Raw genomic sequence first — 21,309 nt, 5'->3', positions numbered from 1 at the left:
ACACGCATGTTACTCATTCACCCACTACATCCATCTACGTGCACTCTTACTTCTTACCATGCCCTTAGTTTATTTTATGTTCACAGTTTAACAGGGCAAACACGACATAGTCTTTTTAGCACTGAGGCTGCACCACATTGCAAATCAGGTATCAACATCATGAAATAAGTTTTTCTCTCAAGGAAAAAACAAAACAAAAACTTGGTGGTTACAGATCACGTCCTCCAGTCGGTGAAGCATGTAATAGCTCTGTAAATAATACATTTAAATGATGTATTTGTATAGCATGCAAGCTGCCAGCTTTCATTGCATATCAGAGAAGATCAGTGAGAAGTGTATCATATTCAGTTATGTCTCCCTTCTAAAGTCAATAGAAGATTTACATAATGATTCCAAATCTTCATGAGCCTGTTTTCATAAGCCGCTGTATGACAATTGAATATTGTAGCACTTGAGTTGATAGTGAATAAAGGGAAATTGGGCAAAAATAAATAAATGGGTATTTTGGTTTTTTTCTTATGTGAATGGACAAAAAAAAAATTGAAGTATAATTTTGTGCATGATATTAATTCATTAGCCTAGGGAACGATGCCCACACACATCAAGGCATGTGATACTAAAGTGCATGCTGTGTTGGCATAAAAGAAAAGGCACTGAATTGTCCCTGTATTACCGTCTTTTTGTGGTCCCTATTTATATTTGATGGTTTCCTCATTTATTTATTTTTTTATGTTTCACTACACAGAAGAGGTATATTTTATTTTTTCACAGTTTCGAATTACTTGAATTGTCCAATCCATCAAATCAATCCTGCACATTTACGCAGAAAAAAATCCCATCCTACCCATAAAATAAAGAAACAATAAATGTCATTAATGTTTTGTATGATCTTCTATTATTGGATGTTTATTTGTACCTCAGACTTAAGTGGTTGGGTTAGGTCAAGTGAGGCCAAAGAAGCCAGGACCCAGCCTTGGCTATACATTTCAGTACTGAAGATTGAATTTCAGGTTCTTGCATGAAACTAGATAGCTGGTGATCAAAGTCTATTAGCCAGTCTAGTTACAGTCTAGTTACACAGTGATAAAATATAACGTGACTCTATCACACAGGATTTCACATTAGCAATTTTACATGCAAAAGAATCTAATGAAATGTAATAAAATAATAATGGTAAGGGGTCAGAATGAACAGAATCTGGGACTATCGATGAAATAAAACAAACTTTCTGGACATGGGATATTCATATACATAATTTAATGAATATTATTATTATTATTATTATTATTATTATTATTATTATTATTATCATCATTATTGGTCTAGCAGCTCCCCTGCTGTCTGATGTCTGTTTTAGTAAATACTTGCATTTCCTATGCCTGATGCCTGTTTTCCGTCTGGAATTGCGGATGGAAGTAGCAGTCATCCATACGCTACGGACAATTTCAGTCCAGAAATTCACCTGCAATACTTATTTTTCGTTCCACAGCATGTAAATTCCTGCTGCGGAAAATAGACCAAATCCGCACTATTTTCTTGCAGTAAAAAAAACACAGGAAATGGTGCGGTTTTTCCACAGCGGATTGTCTGCTAGTTTAAGCGTAAAAACTGCGCAGCGTATCCGACCTGGAACCCGCAGCACCTTCCATCAGAACAATCGCACCACATTGTAATGTGGTTTTTCAAACGGAATATCCGCTGCGGAAAAAATCGCTGGGGAGAAAAAAAAACATCATACTTACCCCTCTCTCTTCTCTGCACATAGTCCAGCTTTCCTGGATGACATTGCAGGCCATGTGACGCTGCAGCCTGTGATTGGCTGCAGGAAGAAGGGGAGACTTCTGGGTTAGTATGATTTAATTATTTTTATCCTGAGTTGCGATTTTTGCAGTGGAAGCGCATTCAATCGGGAAAACCTGCATCAGAAAATCAAAAACGCAGCAGAGATTGACATGCTGCGGATTTAAATTCTGCGCTTCAGGTCAATGTATTAACATTTACGCTGTGTTTTTTTCCGCAGTGTGGGCATGAGATTTTTTTGATCTCATCCACTTTACTGCTACTGTAAATGCTGCGGAATTTCCGCACATAATTCCATTGCGGAAATTCCGCAGCGTTTATGCTATGTGGGAAGCCATCCTATAAAATGCAATATCTTATACCAAATCTATACAGTGAAGGAAATAAGTATTTGATCCCTTGCTGATTTTGTAAGTTTGCCCACTGTCAGAGTCATGAACAGTCTAGAATTTTTAGCCTAGGTTAATTTTACCAGTGAGAGATAGATTATATTTAAAAAAAAACAGAAAATCACATTGTCAAAATTATATATATTTATTTGATTGTGCACAGAGAAATAAGTATTTGATCCCCTACCAACCATTAAGAGTTCAGTCTCTTCCAGACCAGTTACACGCTCCAAATCAACTTGGTGCCTGCATTAAAGACAGATGTCTTAAATGGTCACCTGTATAAAAGACTCCTGTCCACAGACTCAATTAATCAGTCTGACTCTAACCTCTACAACATGGGCAAGACCAAAGAGCTTTCTAAGGATGTCAGGGACAAGATCATAGACCTGCACAAGGCTGAAATGGGCTACAAAACCATAAGTAAGACGCTGGGTGAGAAGGAGACAACTGTTGGTGCAATAGTAAGAAAATGGAAGACATACAAAATGACTGACAATCGACATCGATCTGGGGCTCCATGCAAAATCTCACCTCGTGGGGTATCCTTGATCCTGAGGAAGGTGAGAGCTCAGCCGAAAACTACACGGGGGGAACTTGTTAATGATCTCAAGGCAGCTGGGACCACAGTCACCAAGAAAACCATTGGTAACACATTACGCCGTAATGGATTAAAATCCTGCAGTGCCCGCAAGGTCCCCCTGCTGAAGAAGGCACATGTACAGGCCCGTCTGAAGTTTGCAAATGAACATCTGGATGATTCTGAGAGTGATTGGGAGAAGGTGCTGTGGTCAGATGAGACTAAAATTGAGCTCTTTGGCATTAACTCTACTCGCCGTGTTTGGAGGAAGAGAAATGCTGCCTATGACCCAAAGAACACCGTCCCCACTGTCAAGCATGGAGGTGGAAACATTATGTTTTGGGGGTGTTTCTCTGATAAGGGCACAGGACTACTTCACCGCATCAATGGGAGAATGGATGGAGCCATGTACCGTCAAATCCTGAGTGATAACCTCCTTCCCTCCACCAGGACATTAAAAATGGCTCGTGGCTGGGTCTTCCAGCACGACAATGACCCAAAACATACAGCCAAGGCAACAAAGGAGTGGCTCATAAAGAAGCACATTAAGGTCATGGAGTGGCCTAGCCAGTCTCCAGACCATAATCCCATCAAAAACTTATGGAGGGAGCGGAAGATCCGAGTTGCCAAGCGACAGCCTCGAAATCTTAATGATTTACAGATGATCTGCATAGAGGAGTGGGCCAAAATTCCATCTAACATGTGTGCCAACCTCATCATCAACTACAAGAAACGTCTGACTGCTGTGCTTGCCAACAAGGGTTTTGCCACCAAGTATTAAGTCTTGTTTGCCAAAGGGATCAAATACTTATTTCTCTGTGCACAATGCAAATAAATATATATAATTTTGACTATGTGATTTTCAGTTTTTTTTTAAATATAATCTATCTCTCACTGGTAAAATGAACCTAGCCTAAAAATTCTAGACTGTTCATGTCTTTGACAGTGGGCAAACTTACAAAATCAGCAAGGGATCAAATACTTATTTCCTTCACTGTATATTTCATCTTGAAGTGGAACCATTTGCAAATCTTTCTAGTATTACAATTTCTTAAATCTGTGCATTTCAGTGATGCTAATTCTATTTACGGACTAAGAAATTATCAGTGAGATAAATATATTTGGCAAAGAGTTGTAATATTTATGCATTAATCTGTAAGCTGTTGAGCTGACAAATCTGCATTAGGGCTCATTGACATGGCAATGCCACGAGCACTCAGTCTACAATGCAATCCTTCTTGGGGAAATTACCTCTGAATGAAGAATGCCCAAAAAATGTTTGGGTGTTCTCATGTAGTCCGTGAGAAAAAACCCTTTGTGTAATATCAGAGGTATGCGGTTGTACAATACTGTATGGGCTCATAGATTTGTATGATCGCCTTATTACAGATCTGTACCACATTTGCCATCTGTAACTTGGCTGAGTGCAAGAGTTTCTAGACTTGTCATTCCACTATGGCCTTTGAATGAACAAAGTGGTAAAATCTGTCATTAGCAGATGTTCTTCTCTCCTTGTATGAGGAAAATAATGATTTAAAAGATTAGATTCAAAATCGCTAGTCTCTAATGTAATGTGTATACTGGAATCTAGAGCGTTCCAAAATCAGAGCAGCGAAAACTCAAGGAGTTAATAATACCTGGCAGTCCAATAGCATACCATTATAAGCGGCTGCATCTGCTTCTCCATTGTATAGGCTGCTGTAAATGCCACATATATAGTATCTAAACCAATCTGAAGGGCATGGACAGAGAATTAGGATTTCTAGAAGCATTTAAATGTATTATTGTATTTCTCACTATTGGTAATGGAGTGTCAGTAATATCGGGAAATTGCTATTTATTATTTTCCCTATTATTTAAATATTGGTTCAATCTCTGATTTGAATTTTGACCAAGTTTCAAGAAGTTTCAAGGAGTCTGTCAATATTTTTTTTCCTGTTTCAACATTTAACTCATATTCATAGCAGCAATCCACCTGTCTCCTTCCTCATAACCAGAGACGCTGAAAAGACAGCCATTGAATAACAAGTCCTCCCATGTCTGGCACTTAATAAACTGAAAATAACACAAGCAAGAGAAGAAAATACTTATTTGTCTACAATTCTGCATGTCCCCTTTGGTTTTGCTCCACTGGGCTTTACGCTCTTCTTCTGCGTGTATACTCCTTGGAGATATCGTTTCTGTATGTATTCCTTTATAGACAGACTCCCTAATTCTGTCCTGAGCGTTGCCCTCTTCCCGAGGATCCTGGCACTGCTGCCCTGCTGGGATATCTTGTACCTTTCCTGTAAAAACCTCAAGAAGTAATAGCTTCACACATATTCCCTTAGCATTACATTATTTTGACAAGAGAGATAGATGACTATTTTGCCAATAAAAAGGATGAGGCTCAGCGGGTGCTAGCGGAGGTAAATTGCAGTGCACTTCATCACTGCTGCACTCATTGCAGAGGATATTTCCCAGCACAACAACAGTAAAGACATCTGGTCCCCACACCTGGCTTAATATATAAATTTAGTGTCTATCAGAATCATTCTTCAATTCTCTCACACCTTCAATTGAGATATATTGCTCTCCTAATATTCTCTCTAATATTGTCTATGGGTAAAGCATTTCAGTTTGGTTTTCCAGGGATTATCATGATATTACTCAGTTTCTGTTATATTCCTTCGATATGAAGGTGCTATTCCTTTATACACTATTATTATTAGAAATAATCCCTTTAGCTAGTTTAGAAACTAGTCTCTATGGACTTTTAGGTCAATGGAGAGAAAAAAATGAAATTACCCATTGTACTACATTCTACAATCTGAAAGCTACCGCAGGTGAATACAGGGATTTCTACAATAACGTTATATTAAGGATTATGTATTTAAACTATCACTTTTAACAGGTCAATGCTAGACAATACAGGGCCTTGTAAAATTTGTGTTATGCCTGTCTGCTGACTGAACAACCGCTTATGGTCTGGATTAAAACTCCGATATCATTGTTATAAATCTATCATTTATGATCTGTCATAATTCTGAAAACTTGATAGCTAGCATGTGATAGCATGAAGTAGCAGAACAGAGCTGACAGTCATATGTCAAATCTATATAGTACATATGTCATTAACTCTAAGGAAGATGGTCAGTAACGACATAAATATGTTAAAAAATTGAATGCCTAAGGCTCTGTTCAGACTGAGATGCTATTTCCGTTGTTCGGCACTGTCATGGACGACGTACAGTGAAAATGGCAGTGACTAATCTGTCGTATGTTGACCACTAATGGCACTCAGACGGAATCTATTGACTTTGATGGGTTCCGCCGGGTTTCTGTCATGGCATCTGTCGTTTTAAAAGAAAAATAACGCAGCATACTGCACAATTTTTTCTGCCATTTTGGACCGGATCTGGCATTTTGAACAGAGCCATCAACGTAGATGTGAACATAGCCTTAGACACAGCCTGCATTTTCAGAGAGCAGATATTTAGTGACCTCATGGTGTGTGTGAATGTATGCAGAGGATAGGAAAATCCAGTTTAATGAGACCTGATATATTCCGGATTATCAAGTATTCTGGATTTTTGAAACCTCCAGTTTTTGACAGTCGTCAAAAATATGCTAACAAAAATGGTTTTATGCCTCTGTTTTTGAATCGGAGATGCCTTCTAATGAGTTATCTCCGCTGAGTCTTCTGCTTCTGTTCTGATGAGATTCCAGGTTATCTAGCAGTTCTCTGTCAGAATCACGTACCGAATTATAGGGTTTAAAAGATTAATCATCAGCACTGAAATATCACCAAAAGGACATCTTAACCTTTACTTCTAACATGGAGGGTGCTCAACTTGAAAAGGGCAGCGGAAGAATTCTCTATGTATGAACTCACTGAGGGGTTTTCTTCCTTGAAAGCCGTTACAAACTGTAGTCGAATGTTGCTATTTTTGACGCATGAATGAAGCTGCTTTTCATTCTTCAGTGACTCAAACATAGAACTGTCACTTTTCAACTACTATCTTTCTATGACGATAAGAACACTGGGCAATGATTTATTATTCCTATGCCACAGCGAAAAACAAAGAGTTATTTATGTGTCCACTCTTGCTTAGTGTAAAGAGTGAGTTTTGTGTTTCCTTCAATATTAATCTATTAGGAGGATAATCATAGAACAATAATTATAATTTGTAAATAATGATTTATTAGAGGACTCTTCTATCGCACAACTTCAAACTGCCCTAAAGTTTCCAACTTCTCCATTCATTTGGTAGAGTTTCTGCACACCATTTGTAGTACAAGTGGCAATTTGAAACCATTTTTTTCACTCAAATCCTCAAAATTCCAGGCTTTACTGATTTCTAACATGATTTCATGCTTCTCTCTCTTAGTAATGTTCAAAGCTGAGATATGAGGAATCTCATGTCACTGAAGAACCGTTTCTATGCCTGACAAAATAATCTGTAGGTTGTCACTGAATTTCTTTCTTTGATTAACAAATGAATTACTCTATAAGGTCTACATAACCTCATAACCATGAAGGGCCACATATTTCTTCAGTGGTGACCACTTTGTTCTATCCATGTAAATTCTGCAGGCGCAGAAACAGAACATCCAGCAGAACTGTCCAGCCAAGAACCTAAGCTTTATGGATCCCTGTGAGCAAAACATTTGCGAAGTTAAAGAGATTGAGGTTAACTGCTGTTAACTCTATTTTTCTATGGGTTTAACTGAGTTTTAATAACTGGGATGACATTTTAGTGGTCAAGACCTTTACAATTTTAGGATTACTAAGACATCATTAATTATGATAGTGTCTGATTTGTCACCCCAGATTGAAAGGAAAAAAATATGAAACTTTTGGAACATTCCATATTCATATTTTTGTTATCATGGCATTATATGGTCACAGCTTTGCTTTCATTATTGTCTTGCTGAACATCAGCTACACAGCCACTTTTTTTCCTGCAAACTCTTCTGGCCACAGTTAATTCTCACTTGGACTTTTAATAAATACATAGTAATGTTCAAACAATTATTTAAGGGGAGTAGATGCGTGGGCCTGAGCCCTAAAGCAAAATCATTTCTAGTTCTGGTGTCTTTAAATGGGGCAGAAAGACCTCTTAGACCCCTTCAGGCCTAGGGCCTGGGTGAGACCACAACCTTTGCAGCCCTTATATTTGCGCCCCGAAAGGGAATGTCATTCCTTATAGCATAATCATAGGAAAAGCTAAGATAGCCCATTCATCTCACCTCTTCCTGACCCACATTGAGCCCCTTTTGTCTCCTACACGTCCTCTGAAAACTGACTGTTCTGTAATAATTGATTGCAAAATCAGTATGTATAATGTAAGTCTTCTATACCCCCTTTTGCACTAATGTAGAATTGTAACTGACAGTAAAATGGGATCTAGGGGCTTGATTCTGGACATATTTTATTCTTCAGTACCTATTCACACTCCTAATAAATTAGATATCATAACCTGAAATTCAATTGTCCATTATTCAATACTTTCAACTTTTTAAAATGGAAATTGCATGGAAACAGGAGTGGAAAATCCAACGATCCTGTTTCCATGCAATGAGAATTAATAGTAAACAATTCAAATATGTTAAACTGAAATTGTGAAATCTATATTGTACATGTACTGTTGGTCCTAGAAGCCTCTACCGCCCCTGAGAACAACAATGTTGTATGTACTTCCAGACACTGTTAAATAACCTGTAATGAAATTGTAGAAAAATAGTCCACAGCAGTGGACTAGAAAAAGACCTAAGGGATTGTATCATTAATAATAGACCAATTGATCTAAACTCCACCAAATACTGCATTTATTTAAGGACAAGCTTTTTGTACTCCCCACAACCCTAGCATTTACTTATGGCAGATCACATAATTTCTTTTATTTCAGGGGTATCCTGCACATTCTCCCAGGGGCATAGCTAGGGTGGGCCTGGCAGCTCATGTACCCAAGGTACTGGATGCCAAGTGGGGCACCAGCAATCCCTTCTGCCTTGGCCACTGTATAATCTTTGCTCCAGGTGAAGAACAGCCTAGCTACGACTTGACATTTTTAAATCACCTGGTGTCTTCCCTCATACAGGCCTCAGCTCCTGTAACAAAGTACTGATTCTATAGGGTCTAAAAAATTGTTTTGTAAACCTAGTCAAATCTGTACTTTGCTACTAAAGAACCAGGGATAAAGAATGGTCCTGTATCAGACTCCTGGTATCCAAGAATGTGATTTCCCTCAAACAACAAATTTGTGGATAAACTGTAAACATTTTTAAAGGGGTTGTTCTACCCATTGATTATAGTAAGTATCAGAATTGATATTTATATGTGTTCTAAAGCATTACTGTCATCTTAAGTTACCACATATAATGGATTTTTTCATGTGTGGTACGTCTTATTATACGGATCTTTGCTACTGGAGACATTTTTGTAAATAGATTTCCCATGTATAATAGGCCTTGATCACTTTCATTTGCCATCAAATGACCATTTAAAGAGGTCCTGTTGGGTTCTCCTGACATGTCAATGCCATGTAATACCAATGCTGGAGCACATTTTTTTTGTTTACTTTATTTTAGATCTCTGCATTTTGCTGTTCCTCTTAATTCCCCATAATTATAAATAGACAAATGGGTGTAACTGTTCCCCTTGTCAATAGGGTGTTTCCTAACACAGTCTTTTAGTTAGTAAGGACACCCCACTTAGACAAGGGGAATTGTATCACTCAGCTATTCATTTATTCATACATATCCAGGAGAACGGCACAATGCAAGGTTCTAAAAAAAAGATGATCGAGAATTGTTATTTCATGATAAATACAAGTATTTACTAAAACAGACAAGTCAGGAGAACTGTTACGGCCTTTTTAATCATGAATGGAATTATGGAATATTTAATCGTTTTCATCCTTATGTTGCAGATACTTTCTGAGAGAATCTACAGCTTAGCAGCAACATTGACCTCAGATATCGTGTTTTTTAAGAGAACAGTAGTTAATCAGCATCCTATAATATACATTATCTTTTAACAAGAATGTTTTATCAAAACAATATAATGCAGGTCTTAAAACATTTATCATTTGGTTCCAAACTTTCTTTTACTGATAGAGAGATTCCGAGCACCTCTTCACCAGAAATTGGCAGCTACATGGCATAAAATGGCTCCTACCTCCGTCCTAAAACTTACATCCTATCACATGGATAGCACATTCACTCTCACACACTCAATAAGAAGACCTTAGCCTTGGGACCACCTACACAGGGGTGGTTTTCCTGTTTAGAGTGTTGGTGTTTGAACCGTCCTTGCCCAGGGTGCCTGTGTTTGAGGCTGGTCCTGTGACGGTGACGGTTACCCCAGGTTCCTTGGGAAAGCAGTTGTGCAGCTGTAAAAAACTGTGATCTCCACGCTCTGTATTATACAGACTGCTTACATTAGCCTTGGAGGTATCTCTTGACAAGGTGTACATGGAGATATCAGTAGATGGTATCCCTTTCACTCCAACTGGAGAAGTGTCCCTTGACTGAGAAGGTTCAGTGGATCGTGAACTTGATCTAGAGCGCCGGCGATATCGAAAACGATAGCTTGGTAAACGAAGAATGGCTGACGGGTTTTTGATCAGCTCAGTACGTGATTTACAATGTGCTTCTCTGTTCTTTTCAATGTAGATATTAACCGCAAGGACCCCAATCATTTCGGCGATGATAAAAGAAAGTCCCCCAAAATAAAAGGACCAACCGTATGAATAATGACTCTTCTTCTCATCATCTCTTTTAGTACCAGGATCTCCGGCATTGGCAGAAATGTAAACAATGACACCAATAATGTTGCTTAAACCTGTCAAAACATATGAAGGCAACAGAGTCAGAACATCATGTATCTTACATGTATCTAAACTTGAAATGTACTGCATTTGTTATTGTTGCATTTCTAAGCATAAAATGCATTAATGCTTTGTTAAAATCTCCTAACTTTGTTGAGGTTTTCATAGGAATGAGGGCCGTATAATGTTAAATCAGTTATCACTGTGATAGTCATCAGTGAATCAACTTGAAAAGATGGAAAAACACAGAAAGGTACTCCACAGTAGGGCATGTCTGCACCAAGCAAACTTGTATAATAATAGGCATTGCATTAACCTTATCTAATTGTGCTTAGGAAAGGCAAAACCATAAGACAAGTGCCAGGGCACTAATAGAAAAATTGCAATGGATTGCTGGCTATTGCTCCTTGGGGTGTGGTGTGTAGAAAAAGCAATAAGAAGGACTAGAATGGGTTTTGCCATAAAGGCTCTTAGAATCTGATAGTACCATTGCTTTGAACACTTTTTAAAACAGGGCCCATTCTAGTTCTCGGATATTACTTATTCTGCCCACACATCATGAGGATATGGCCTAAGCAAATCCAGTGACAACCCACAGTCCACACATAATGACAGTCACAGCAGTCCCATAATAGTGACTAATGCACTGCCCTCTAGAAGTGTCGGCGACAGGGAATCAAATCACCATCTGAGCGACCAATCAGTGGCTGTTCTTAGCAAGTGCAATTCTGTTCTCTGTGATCAGGCAGACTGCTGGTTCTTTACTAATATTTAACTGTTGAGTGCACTGCCCCCAATCCTGCTGCTTTTTGTTGGGTTCTGGCCTAGATAGCAAATGTACAAGGGGTCGTTATGTTGGGTACCTCTGCTTTATACTCAACCATACATGTGTATCTGGTATACACCTAGTCCATAATATACAATATTTTACAAATTTTTGGAATGTCTGTCCTTTATTTAGTCCACAATATTAAAACAGTCTTAGGCCTAGTTCACACAGAGTATTTTGCAGGCAGAAAAAATCTGGGGGGAAAAAAAGCTTGGGGGAAAAAAAACACACCTCCGTCTCCTATTGAAATCAATGGGAGACAATTTTGGTTGCTATTTGGCGCTGATTCCGGCGTGGTTTCTGCGTCAAAATCAGCACCAAAAAACTCAGTGTGTACTGGGCTTTATACACCAGTCATTTACTTTATTCTTTAAAGCAGAATATGGTGTAAGTCATTGTTTAAGGGCGGATTTACACGAGCGTGTGCGTTTTGCGTGCGCAAAAGGCACTTAACAGCTCCGTGTGTCATCACCATATGATGCGTGGCTGCATGATTTTCGCGCAGCCGCCATCATTATGACACTCTGTATATTTGTAAACAGAAAAGTTTTTACTGCTGATGCGCGAATCACGCGCATCACACGGGAGTGCTTCCGTGTGGTGCGCGTGGTTTTCACGCACCCATTGATTTCAATCGGTGAGTGATGCGAGAACAACGCACAAATATAGGACATGTCGTGCGTTTCACGCAGTGGACATACGCTGCGTGAAAATCACAGACTGTCTGCACGGTCCCATAAACTAACATAGGTCCGTGCGACGCACGTAAAAACCACGCGCGTTACACGGACGTATTACCCGCTCGTGTAAATCCGCCCTAAGTATAGTTTAAGATTTTGCTTCAATCTATTTACTTACCTGCAGCAACAAATAGAATTCCAGCCCCCAAAATGATGTTGCGCTTGGATTTGTAAACACGACTGGCAGCAACACAAAGGCCCCCAAGTAATAGGAGCATGGCACTGAGGATAGGGAAGATGCTTGAGGCACGAACCACACCTGACATACAAAAAAGAAAAAAGATCATTCCAGCTATATGACAAATTTACATCAACTTGTATAATGGGGTTGTCCTAAACCACTGAGGCCAGTGCCTTAATGTCTGACCTCAGCGGTCATGTGCATGCTAGCATCACCGCTGAGGCCAGTGATTGGCTGCAGCGGTCACGTGGTTGCACAGCATGTCATCGCTCTAGGAAAATAAACAGAAACCAGCAAGGACTACTGAAGCATGGGCACTGGGGATTTAACAGGTGAGTATTGGTTCTTTTACTTTTATTTTATAACAATTCCTGCAGCCTGGACTCTTGGACAACCCCTTGTAATGGCAAATATTAAACATGGATTTGGAGTTTTTTTGAAAGATTTTGTGTTATATATCCACAGACACTTATTGTGAGCATTACATATAGATATCGATCATGATCCAGAGATATATTTATTGTGACAGACCATGTGGACAAGCTGTGGATGGGGTATATATTTCACCAAGATTTATGGCTTCTTCTATCTTAAACGACAAGGGTGTAAGTTCATCAGAGAAAACAAGTGGTAGGGCCTCGTTGTTGGCCTGGGGAGATAATGGTGGGCCCCCGCTCAATCCTCACAGTACTGGTATTGGGCTGTCTAATGTAATTAGAGGTCAGGTGTGATGGCCCTTTAAAAGACGGTTAGAATGGTCTCTCCCAGCCTGGGGAAAGGATAAGGTGCTAGGAGGCGGTGAGAGCATTGCATTTACATTCATATCAGGTTGTAGGGACGTCATTATTTATGTTTGTGGTGTCAGGTATTAGGCCTGCACTGTGTCATTTAGGCTACATTCACACTAATGTAGCCCACCTCGGACGTGAAAAACGTACAGTTTTTCACGTCCGTGGTGGACCTGTGCGGTACGCATTGACACAGATTCCCCACAGACTAGAGTCTATGGAGGAATGCGTGACACACAGTAAAACAGGACATGTCCTATTTTTCAACAGATCGTTCACATGCTCCGTTGAAACAACGGTCGTGTGAACAGCCCCATTGAAATACATGGGTCCACGTGACGGCCGTTGTTTTTTAACGTCCGTCACATGGACGAAATTCATGCTCGTGTGAACGAGCCCTTAGGATAACTTAATGTGTAGTTAGAGCCAGAGAGGTATGTGTAGGTTTTTCATTTGTTTATTTTTGTGTATTCTGACAACCTGAAGATAACACTGGTTAAGACTAGTTGTACTACAATCCTGCTGTGTGGACTGCAATTTCCTTGTCTGCCTGTTGCAGAGTGCCCGTCTACCCCAGGAGCCGACTGTTCCGCTACCTAATATCGTAGGTAGTAATAAGGAATTTACTGCAGCTGCACTTCTTATGTTTATTGATCAGGACTATTTAGAATTCAGAGATGTGATTTATAATTAAATTCAGTGACTGTTTCATGAAGGGGAATGCATGGATGCATTACTCTCTAATATATTGCAATGCATGTAATGCTAGTGATTATGTAATGAGTAGATTTATTTGTGATCTATTCGCATTTATACCATTCAGTCATAACATTAAATCCAGTGACAGGTGAAGTGAATAACATTGATTATCTCATTACTAGATAGATGCAAATCAGCAGCACAAGACAATTTTTAAAGCGGGTGCACGCCTCCTAGGTCACAGTCCAAGAGTGACCCCTCAATCAGGACAAAAAGAAATTGAGGCAGCACTACCAAATATTTGAATGAAGATCCTTTTTATTCCACGTGTGTGCACACACGTGGAATAAAAAGGATCTTCATTCAAATATTTGGTAGTGCTGCCTCAATTTCTTTTTGTCCTGATTATCTCATTACAATGACACCTGACAAGGGGTGGGAAATATTAGGGTATGTTCACACGATTAACAAAATACGTTTGAAAATACAGAGCTGTTTTCAAGGGAAGTTTTTTGAGCAACTCGCGTTTTTCGTGGCGTTTTCGCTGCGTTTTTTATGGCCGTTTTTGGAGCTGTTTTCAATAGACTATGAAAAACCGGCTCCAAAAACGTCCCAAGAAGTGTTCTGCACTTCTTTTGACGAGCCGTCATTGTACGCGCCGTATTTTAACAGCGACGCGTAAAATAAAGGCTGGTGGGAACAGAACATCGTAAAACCCATTGCAGGCAATGGGCAGATGTTTGCAGGCGTAATGGAGCCATCTTTTCAGGTGTAATTTGAGGCGTAAAACGCCTGAATTACGTCTGAAAATAGGTTGTGTGAACATACCCTTAGGGCATGACCACACATGGCGGAATTCCTCCGCAACTGTCCGCATCGATGCCGCACAGAATCTGCGTTGCAGATTCTGCAGCGGATCTGCACAAAATGTGCAGTACATTGATGCGGACTAGCTGCTGCAGACTGCGGGAAAAGTGCTTCCCTTCTCCCTATCAGTGCAGGATAGAGAGAAGGGACAGCACTTTCCCTAGTGAAAGTAAACGATTTTCATACTTACCGGCCGTTGTCTTGGTGACGCGTCCCTCTTTCGGCATCCAGCCCGACCTCCCTGGATGACGCGCCAGTCCATGTGACCGCTGCAGCCTGTGCTTGGCCTGTGATTGGCTGCAGCCGTCACTTACACTGAAACGTCATCCTGGGAGGCCGGACTGGAGACAGACGCAGGGAGTTCTCGGTAAGTATGAACTTATATGTTTTTTTACAGATACATGTATATTGGGATCGGTAGTCACTGTCCCGGGTGCAGAAACAGTTACTGCCGATCGCTTAACTCTTTCAGCACCCTGGACAGTGACTATTTACAGACGTCTCCTAGCAACGCTCCCGTCATTACGGGAGCCCCATTGACTTCCTCAGTCTGGCTGTAGACCTAGAAATACCTAGGTCCAGCCAGAATGAAGAAATGTCAAGTTAAAAAAGCAAGACGCATCCGCAGCACACATGACATGTGCATGACAGCTGCGGACTTCATTGCGGAATTTTGACTCTCCATTGAAGTCAATGGAGAAATTCCGCCATGAGTCCGCCACTGCTCCGCAACAGACAGAGCATGCTGCGGACACCAAATTCCGCTCCGCAGCCTATGCTCCGCAGCGGAATTGTACGCATCGTGTAAACGAACACTGCTAAATTAAAGTGAAAGTCAATGGAGAAACGGCTCCGCTGCGGATTAACGCTGCGGAGTGTCCGCAGCGGAATTTAAGTGGAATTCCGCCATGTGTGAACCCGCCCTTAGACAGCAAGTGAAAAGTGAGTTCTTGAAGCTGATGTGTTGGAAGCAGGAAAAATGGGCAAGGTTCTTAGTGACTCTGACAAGGGCCAAATTGTGATGGCTGGACGACTGGGTCAGAGATTCTCCAAAACAGCAGGTCTTGTGGGGTATTCCAAGAATGCAATGGTTAGTACCTACCAAATGTACTCCAAGGAAGAATAACTGGTAAACCGGCAACAAGCTCATGGGCTCCCAAGTGTCACTGATGCACGTGGGGAACAAAGGCTAGCCTATCTGGTGTGAACCCACGGAAGAGCTACTGTTGCACAAATTGCTGATAAAGTTATTGCTGGCTATGATAGAATGGTGTCAGCAAATAAAGTGTATTGCAGCTCGCTGCGTAGCTGCAAACTGGTTAGAGTGCCCATGTTTACCTCTGTCCACTACCAAAAGCACCTACAATGGGCACGTATGCTTTAGAACTAGACCATGGAGCAACGGAGGAAGGTTACCTGGTCTGATAAAGCACATTTTCTTTTGGATGTGCTATAAAAGCAACAATCAGTGGTCATGTGTAATGCAGATCTGTAATGATGTCACAGTCAATAAGCAGAGTACAAAATGAGGCCAATATCCTGTTAGATTAATTCTTCAGGTTATTACGGTCGTGTAGATACCTAATATGTGTAGGTTTTTTGTTTTTACTTAGTGTAGGGGCAATAAAATGTATTTTATTCAAAATAATGACTTTTTTTGGGGACTTTTTTTTATTTATTTATTTGTTTTGGCCATTTTTTTTTTTAATCCCATTAAGGGATAACTTTATTTATAACTTTATTTTTTACTAATAATGTATTCGCATACTCCTGTATGCTAAACATTACACTGTGTCACTATGACACAGGCTGCTGATCGGGCAGCACATAGCGTGCCCGAACAGCAGGCAAACGGAGCAGACAGCCCTGGGGTCCTTTGCAGGTCCCCAGGACTGACTGCAGAGGGATTCCCCGGTGTTTGATTGCATCACCGGAATGTCGTTGATGCGATCAAAGAGGGGAATTCCCTTTGATCATGGCGCTGTCACGGACCGTGGCAATCAAAGGGTTAAACAGCTGGGGTCCGAATGTTTTCCGACCCCAGCTGTGCTCAGGAGGCTCCTCTGAGATCAGGGGCTGTTAGTTACAGCTCCTGCTTAGAGGATGAGCACTCACACGAGCGCTCATCAGCCTCAACTACAGCGACGCCAAAAGACGTCATTGTAGGCTGGGGACCTGCACCGCCTGCCGTCAAAAGACGGTGGGCGGTTTATTAAGGGGTTAAGGTCTCATGCACACTTCCGTCGGCCGTTGTACGGCCGATAATGATGGTCCGGTCACACGCGGGCTGCACACGGATGGCTTCCGCGTGCAGCCCGTTGTTTCACGGATCAAATTCAGTGCAAAGGCAAGACTGTTCGGTCAAAAACGGGCAGGAGTAGGACCTGCACTACTTTTGACGGAACGGCCGCACGGTTCCGTTAAGACAACAGAAGTGTGCATGGCCCGATTGAAATGAATGGGTTCAGGGTGTTATCCGTGACAAATATTTACAGGATTTCACCCTGAAGAAAAAAAACTGAAGTGGGCATGAGGCCTTAGGAGTTTATTACCCCATTACTATGGCACCACTGTCTTTAACTGGTTGTGCAGGATTAGAAAACCATGGCTGCTTTATTCCAAACACAGCACCACAATTGCCCACAGATTGTGTGTGGTATTGCAGATCAGTCCCTTTCACTTTAATGGACCTGAGCTGCACTACCACACACAACCTGTAGACAGGTATGGTTGAAAGAAAGCAGCCATGTTTTACTAATCTTGTACAATCCCTTTCATTTTCCTGTACTGTGAATACTCTAAAGTCTTCATTACTTCTGTACTGTGAAATGCTTTATCCTTGTATTATGATGTGGCTATTATCACCTTTTCTGTGACATCACTGAGCACAGTATTCCCATATTGTGACATTACTGTGTGCAATTACTCTTTTCTATGATTTAATCTTGTTTATTATCCATGTACTATACAAAATGTAAAGTCAGTCAGGACTTTGCAAAGGTGAAATAAATGTTCAGGTTCAAATGTGCTGCATTAGCAGACAACCGCAAAATACAGCAGCATACTTCTAGCTAAGGCCCTGTTCACATCTAGTTTTTTTCCCTAAACCTAGCATGTCCATAGGGCTCCATTAGCCTAAAGGAGGCCAAAAGAGTGTCCTTTTGGCCTTTCCCAGGCTGGTATATGTCGATATACATTTTCTTAACCCCTTCCCGCTGCAGACATTTTTTGGATTTTCGCTTTCATTTTTCCTCCCCACCTTCCAAAAGCCGTAACTTTTTTATTTTTCAATCAATATTGCCGTATTAGGGCTGTTATTTTATTTCACCATATAATGTATTGGGAAAATGGAAAACAAATATTTGTGGGGTGGAATAGGAAAAAAAAACAGCGATTCCTCCATATTTTGGGTCGTTTTATTTTTACTGTATTTACCGTGCAGTAAAAACGGCATGTTAACTTTATTTTACAGGTAAATACGATTACAGCGATACCAAATTCATATTGTTTTTTTATGTTTTACTACTTTTACAAGGAAAAAACTGGTTGGTAAAAATAAAATTTGTCGCCATATTCTGAGAGCCATAACATTTTTATTGTTCCGTCGATTTAGCGGTATGAGGGCATATTTTTTGTAGTTTCTATTGGTACCATTTTGGGGTACATGAGATTTTTTGATCACTTTTTATTTCATTTTTTTGTGGGAGATGAGGGAGATGAAGTGACCAAAAAACAGCAGGGTCTTATATATTAGTAACCACCAATAGGTCACCCCATTTTAAAAACTTCACCCCTCAAAGTATTCAAAACAGCATTTAGAAGGTTTCTTAACATTTTAGACGTTTTACAGGAATTAAAGTATAGGTGACATTTTCAAATGTCATTTTGTTTTGCAGAAATTCATTTATAATCTATTTTTTTTTTGTAACACAGAAAGTTTTACCAGAGAAATGCAACTCAATATCTATTGCCCAGATTCTGCAGTTTTTAGGAATATCCCACATGTTGTCCGAATGTGCTAATGGACTGAAACAATGGCCTCAGAAGCCAATGAGCACATAGAGGATTTTATTAGAAAATATTTTAGGCACAATGTCAGGTTTGAAGGGCTCTTGCGGTGCCAAAACAGTGGAAATCCCCCAAAAGTGACCCCATTTTGGTAACTACATCCCATTGAGGAAATTATCTAGGGGTATAGTGAGCATTTTGACCCAGCAGGTTTTTTGCAGAAATTATTGAAAGTAGGCCGTGAAAATGAAAATCTACATTCTTTCAAAGAAAATGTAGGTTTATCTAATTTTTGCTTTTTTCCACTAGGACTAAAGGAGAAAAAGCACCACAACATTTGTAAAGCAATTTCTCCCGAGTAAAACAGTACCCCACATGTGGTCATAAACAGCTGTTTGGACACACAGCAGGGCTTAGAAGGGAAAGAGCTACATTTGGCTTTTGGAGCTCAAATTTAGCAGGACTGGTTTGCGGAGGCCATGTCACATTTGCAAAGCCCCTGAGGGACCAAAACAGTGAAAACGTCAAAAAAGTTACTCCATTTAGAAAACTACACCCCTTGAGGAATTCATCTAGGGGTGAAGTGAGCATTTTGACCCCACAGGTGTTTCATAGATTTTATTAGAATTGGGCAGTGAAAATTAAAAAAATATTTTCTTCAATAAGACGTAGTTTTAGCTCAAAATTTTTCATTTTCTCAACAAATAAAGGAAAAAAAGAACCCCCAATACTTGTACATCAATTTCTCCCGAGTATGGCAATACCCCATATGTGGTCATAAACTGCTGTTTGGGCAAACGGCAGGGCTCAGAAGGGAAGGAGCGCCATTTGGCTTTTGGAGTACAGATATTGCTGGATTGGTTTCTGGGCACTATGTCGCATTTGCAAAGTTCCTGTGGGACCAAAACAGTGGAAACCCCCAGAAGTGACTCCATTTTGGAAACAACACCCCTCAAGGTATTCACGTAGGGGTGTAGTGAGCATGTTAACCCTGCAGGTGTTTGGCAGAAATTAGTGTGCACTCGAGTGAAAATTGGATTTTTTTTCCATAGATATACCAATATGTGGTGCCCAGCTTGTGCCACCATAACAAGACAGCTCTCTAATTATTATGCTTTGTTTCCTGGTCTTAGACACACCCTACATGTGGCCCTAATCTTTTGCCTGGATATTCGACCAGGCTCAGGAGTGAAAGAGCACCATGTAAAATTGAGGCCTAATTTGGCTACTTACACAGTATTGGTTCACAATTGCAGAGTCTCTGATCTGAAATAATAAAAGAAACCCCTGACGAGTGACCCTATTTTGGAAACTGCACCCCTGAAGGCATTTATTAAGGGGTGTAGTGAGCATTTTCACCCCACAGGTCATTTCCATAAATGATTGCGCTGCGGAAGGTGCAAAATAAAAATTTAAATTTTTCCCTAGATATGCCAATTCAGTGGCAAAAATGTTGTGCCCAGCTTGTGCCACTGGGGACACACACACCAAAAATTGTTAAAAGGGTTCTCCCGGGTATGGCGATGCCATATATGTGGAAGTATACTGCTGTTTGGGCACGCAGTAGGGTTCAGAAGGGAGGTAGCACCATTTGTCTTTTGGAGCGTGGATTTTGCTTGGTAATAGTTTGTTTGAGTACTAGGGTATGTGCACACACACTATTTACGGACGTAATTCGTGCGTTTTAGCCCCGAATTATGTCCGAAAATGCGCCTCAATAGCGTCGGCAAACATCTGCCCATTCATTTGAATGGGTCTTACGATGTTCTGTTCAGACGGTCATTTTTTTTACGCCCCGCTGTCAAAAGGCGGGGCGTAAAAAAGACGCCCGCGTCAAAGAAGTACCTGTCAGTTCTTGGGACGTAATTGCAGCTGTTATTCATTGACTCCAATGAAAAGCAGCTCCAGTTACGTCCGTATTGGACGCGGCGTTCAAGCGCCTGCACATGCCGTTACGGCTGAAATGACGGGGCTGTTTTCTCCTGAAAACAGCCCCGTAATTTCGGCCGTTACGGACGCTGTAGTGTGAACATACCCTTACTGATGTTTCCGTTTATAATGTGCGGCATATGTGAGCTGGGCAGAGTACATGGGGCATAGTCAGGTGGTATAATAATAAGGTAAAAAAATAAATAAAAATAATCCATAGATGTGTGTTACACTGTCTGCACAGGCCGTTGTCGCACTGATAAATGTCCTTCCTTATCCCACCTTTTGGTTCACACTTGGCACTTTTGCTGGGAAGTATTGTCCTGGTATAATACGGGCACCCTCGCTTCCAGCAGATATGTTTGTGCACTCCCCTTGAAAGAGAAGAAATGTTCTCCTCGGGCTACACAACTGGATATTTTTCTTTCCTGACGTATTGGAGCCTTAACTAATTTTATTTTTTCACAGACGTAGTGGTATGAGGACTATTTTTTTGCAGGATGAGCTGTAGTTATTATTGGTACCATTTTGGGGTACATGCGACTTTTTGATCACTTTTTATCCTTTTTTTTTTGGGAAGCAAGGTGATAAAAAAACAGCAATTCTGGCATCTTTTTTTAGTTTTTATACAGCGTTCACAATGCGTTATAAACTACATGTTAACGTTATTCTGCGAGTCAGTACG

The 21,309-nt window shown here is 40.6% G+C and overlaps 1 protein-coding gene across 1 annotated transcript in view; it reads right to left on the bottom strand.

The window, feature by feature from the left end:
- Window positions 1-3,721: 3,721 nt before the first annotated feature.
- CACNG8 (calcium voltage-gated channel auxiliary subunit gamma 8) overlaps window positions 3,722-21,309 on the bottom strand; it is a 178,245-nt gene continuing 160,657 nt past the window's right edge. The window contains exons 4-5 of the mRNA XM_075839973.1: window positions 12,271-12,411; window positions 3,722-10,597 (exon numbers count right to left, since the gene is read on the bottom strand). Coding sequence (XP_075696088.1) covers window positions 10,017-10,597; window positions 12,271-12,411 — 722 coding nt within the window. The 3' untranslated portion in view covers window positions 3,722-10,016. The remainder of the gene's footprint in view (window positions 10,598-12,270; window positions 12,412-21,309) is intronic.

This window comes from Rhinoderma darwinii, chromosome 10, assembly GCF_050947455.1.
Source record: "Rhinoderma darwinii isolate aRhiDar2 chromosome 10, aRhiDar2.hap1, whole genome shotgun sequence".
In the NCBI taxonomy this organism is placed as follows: domain Eukaryota; kingdom Metazoa; phylum Chordata; class Amphibia; order Anura; family Rhinodermatidae; genus Rhinoderma; species Rhinoderma darwinii.
The sequence above is the reverse complement of the archived record's forward strand: the minus strand, read 5'-3'. Positions and strand labels throughout refer to the sequence as shown.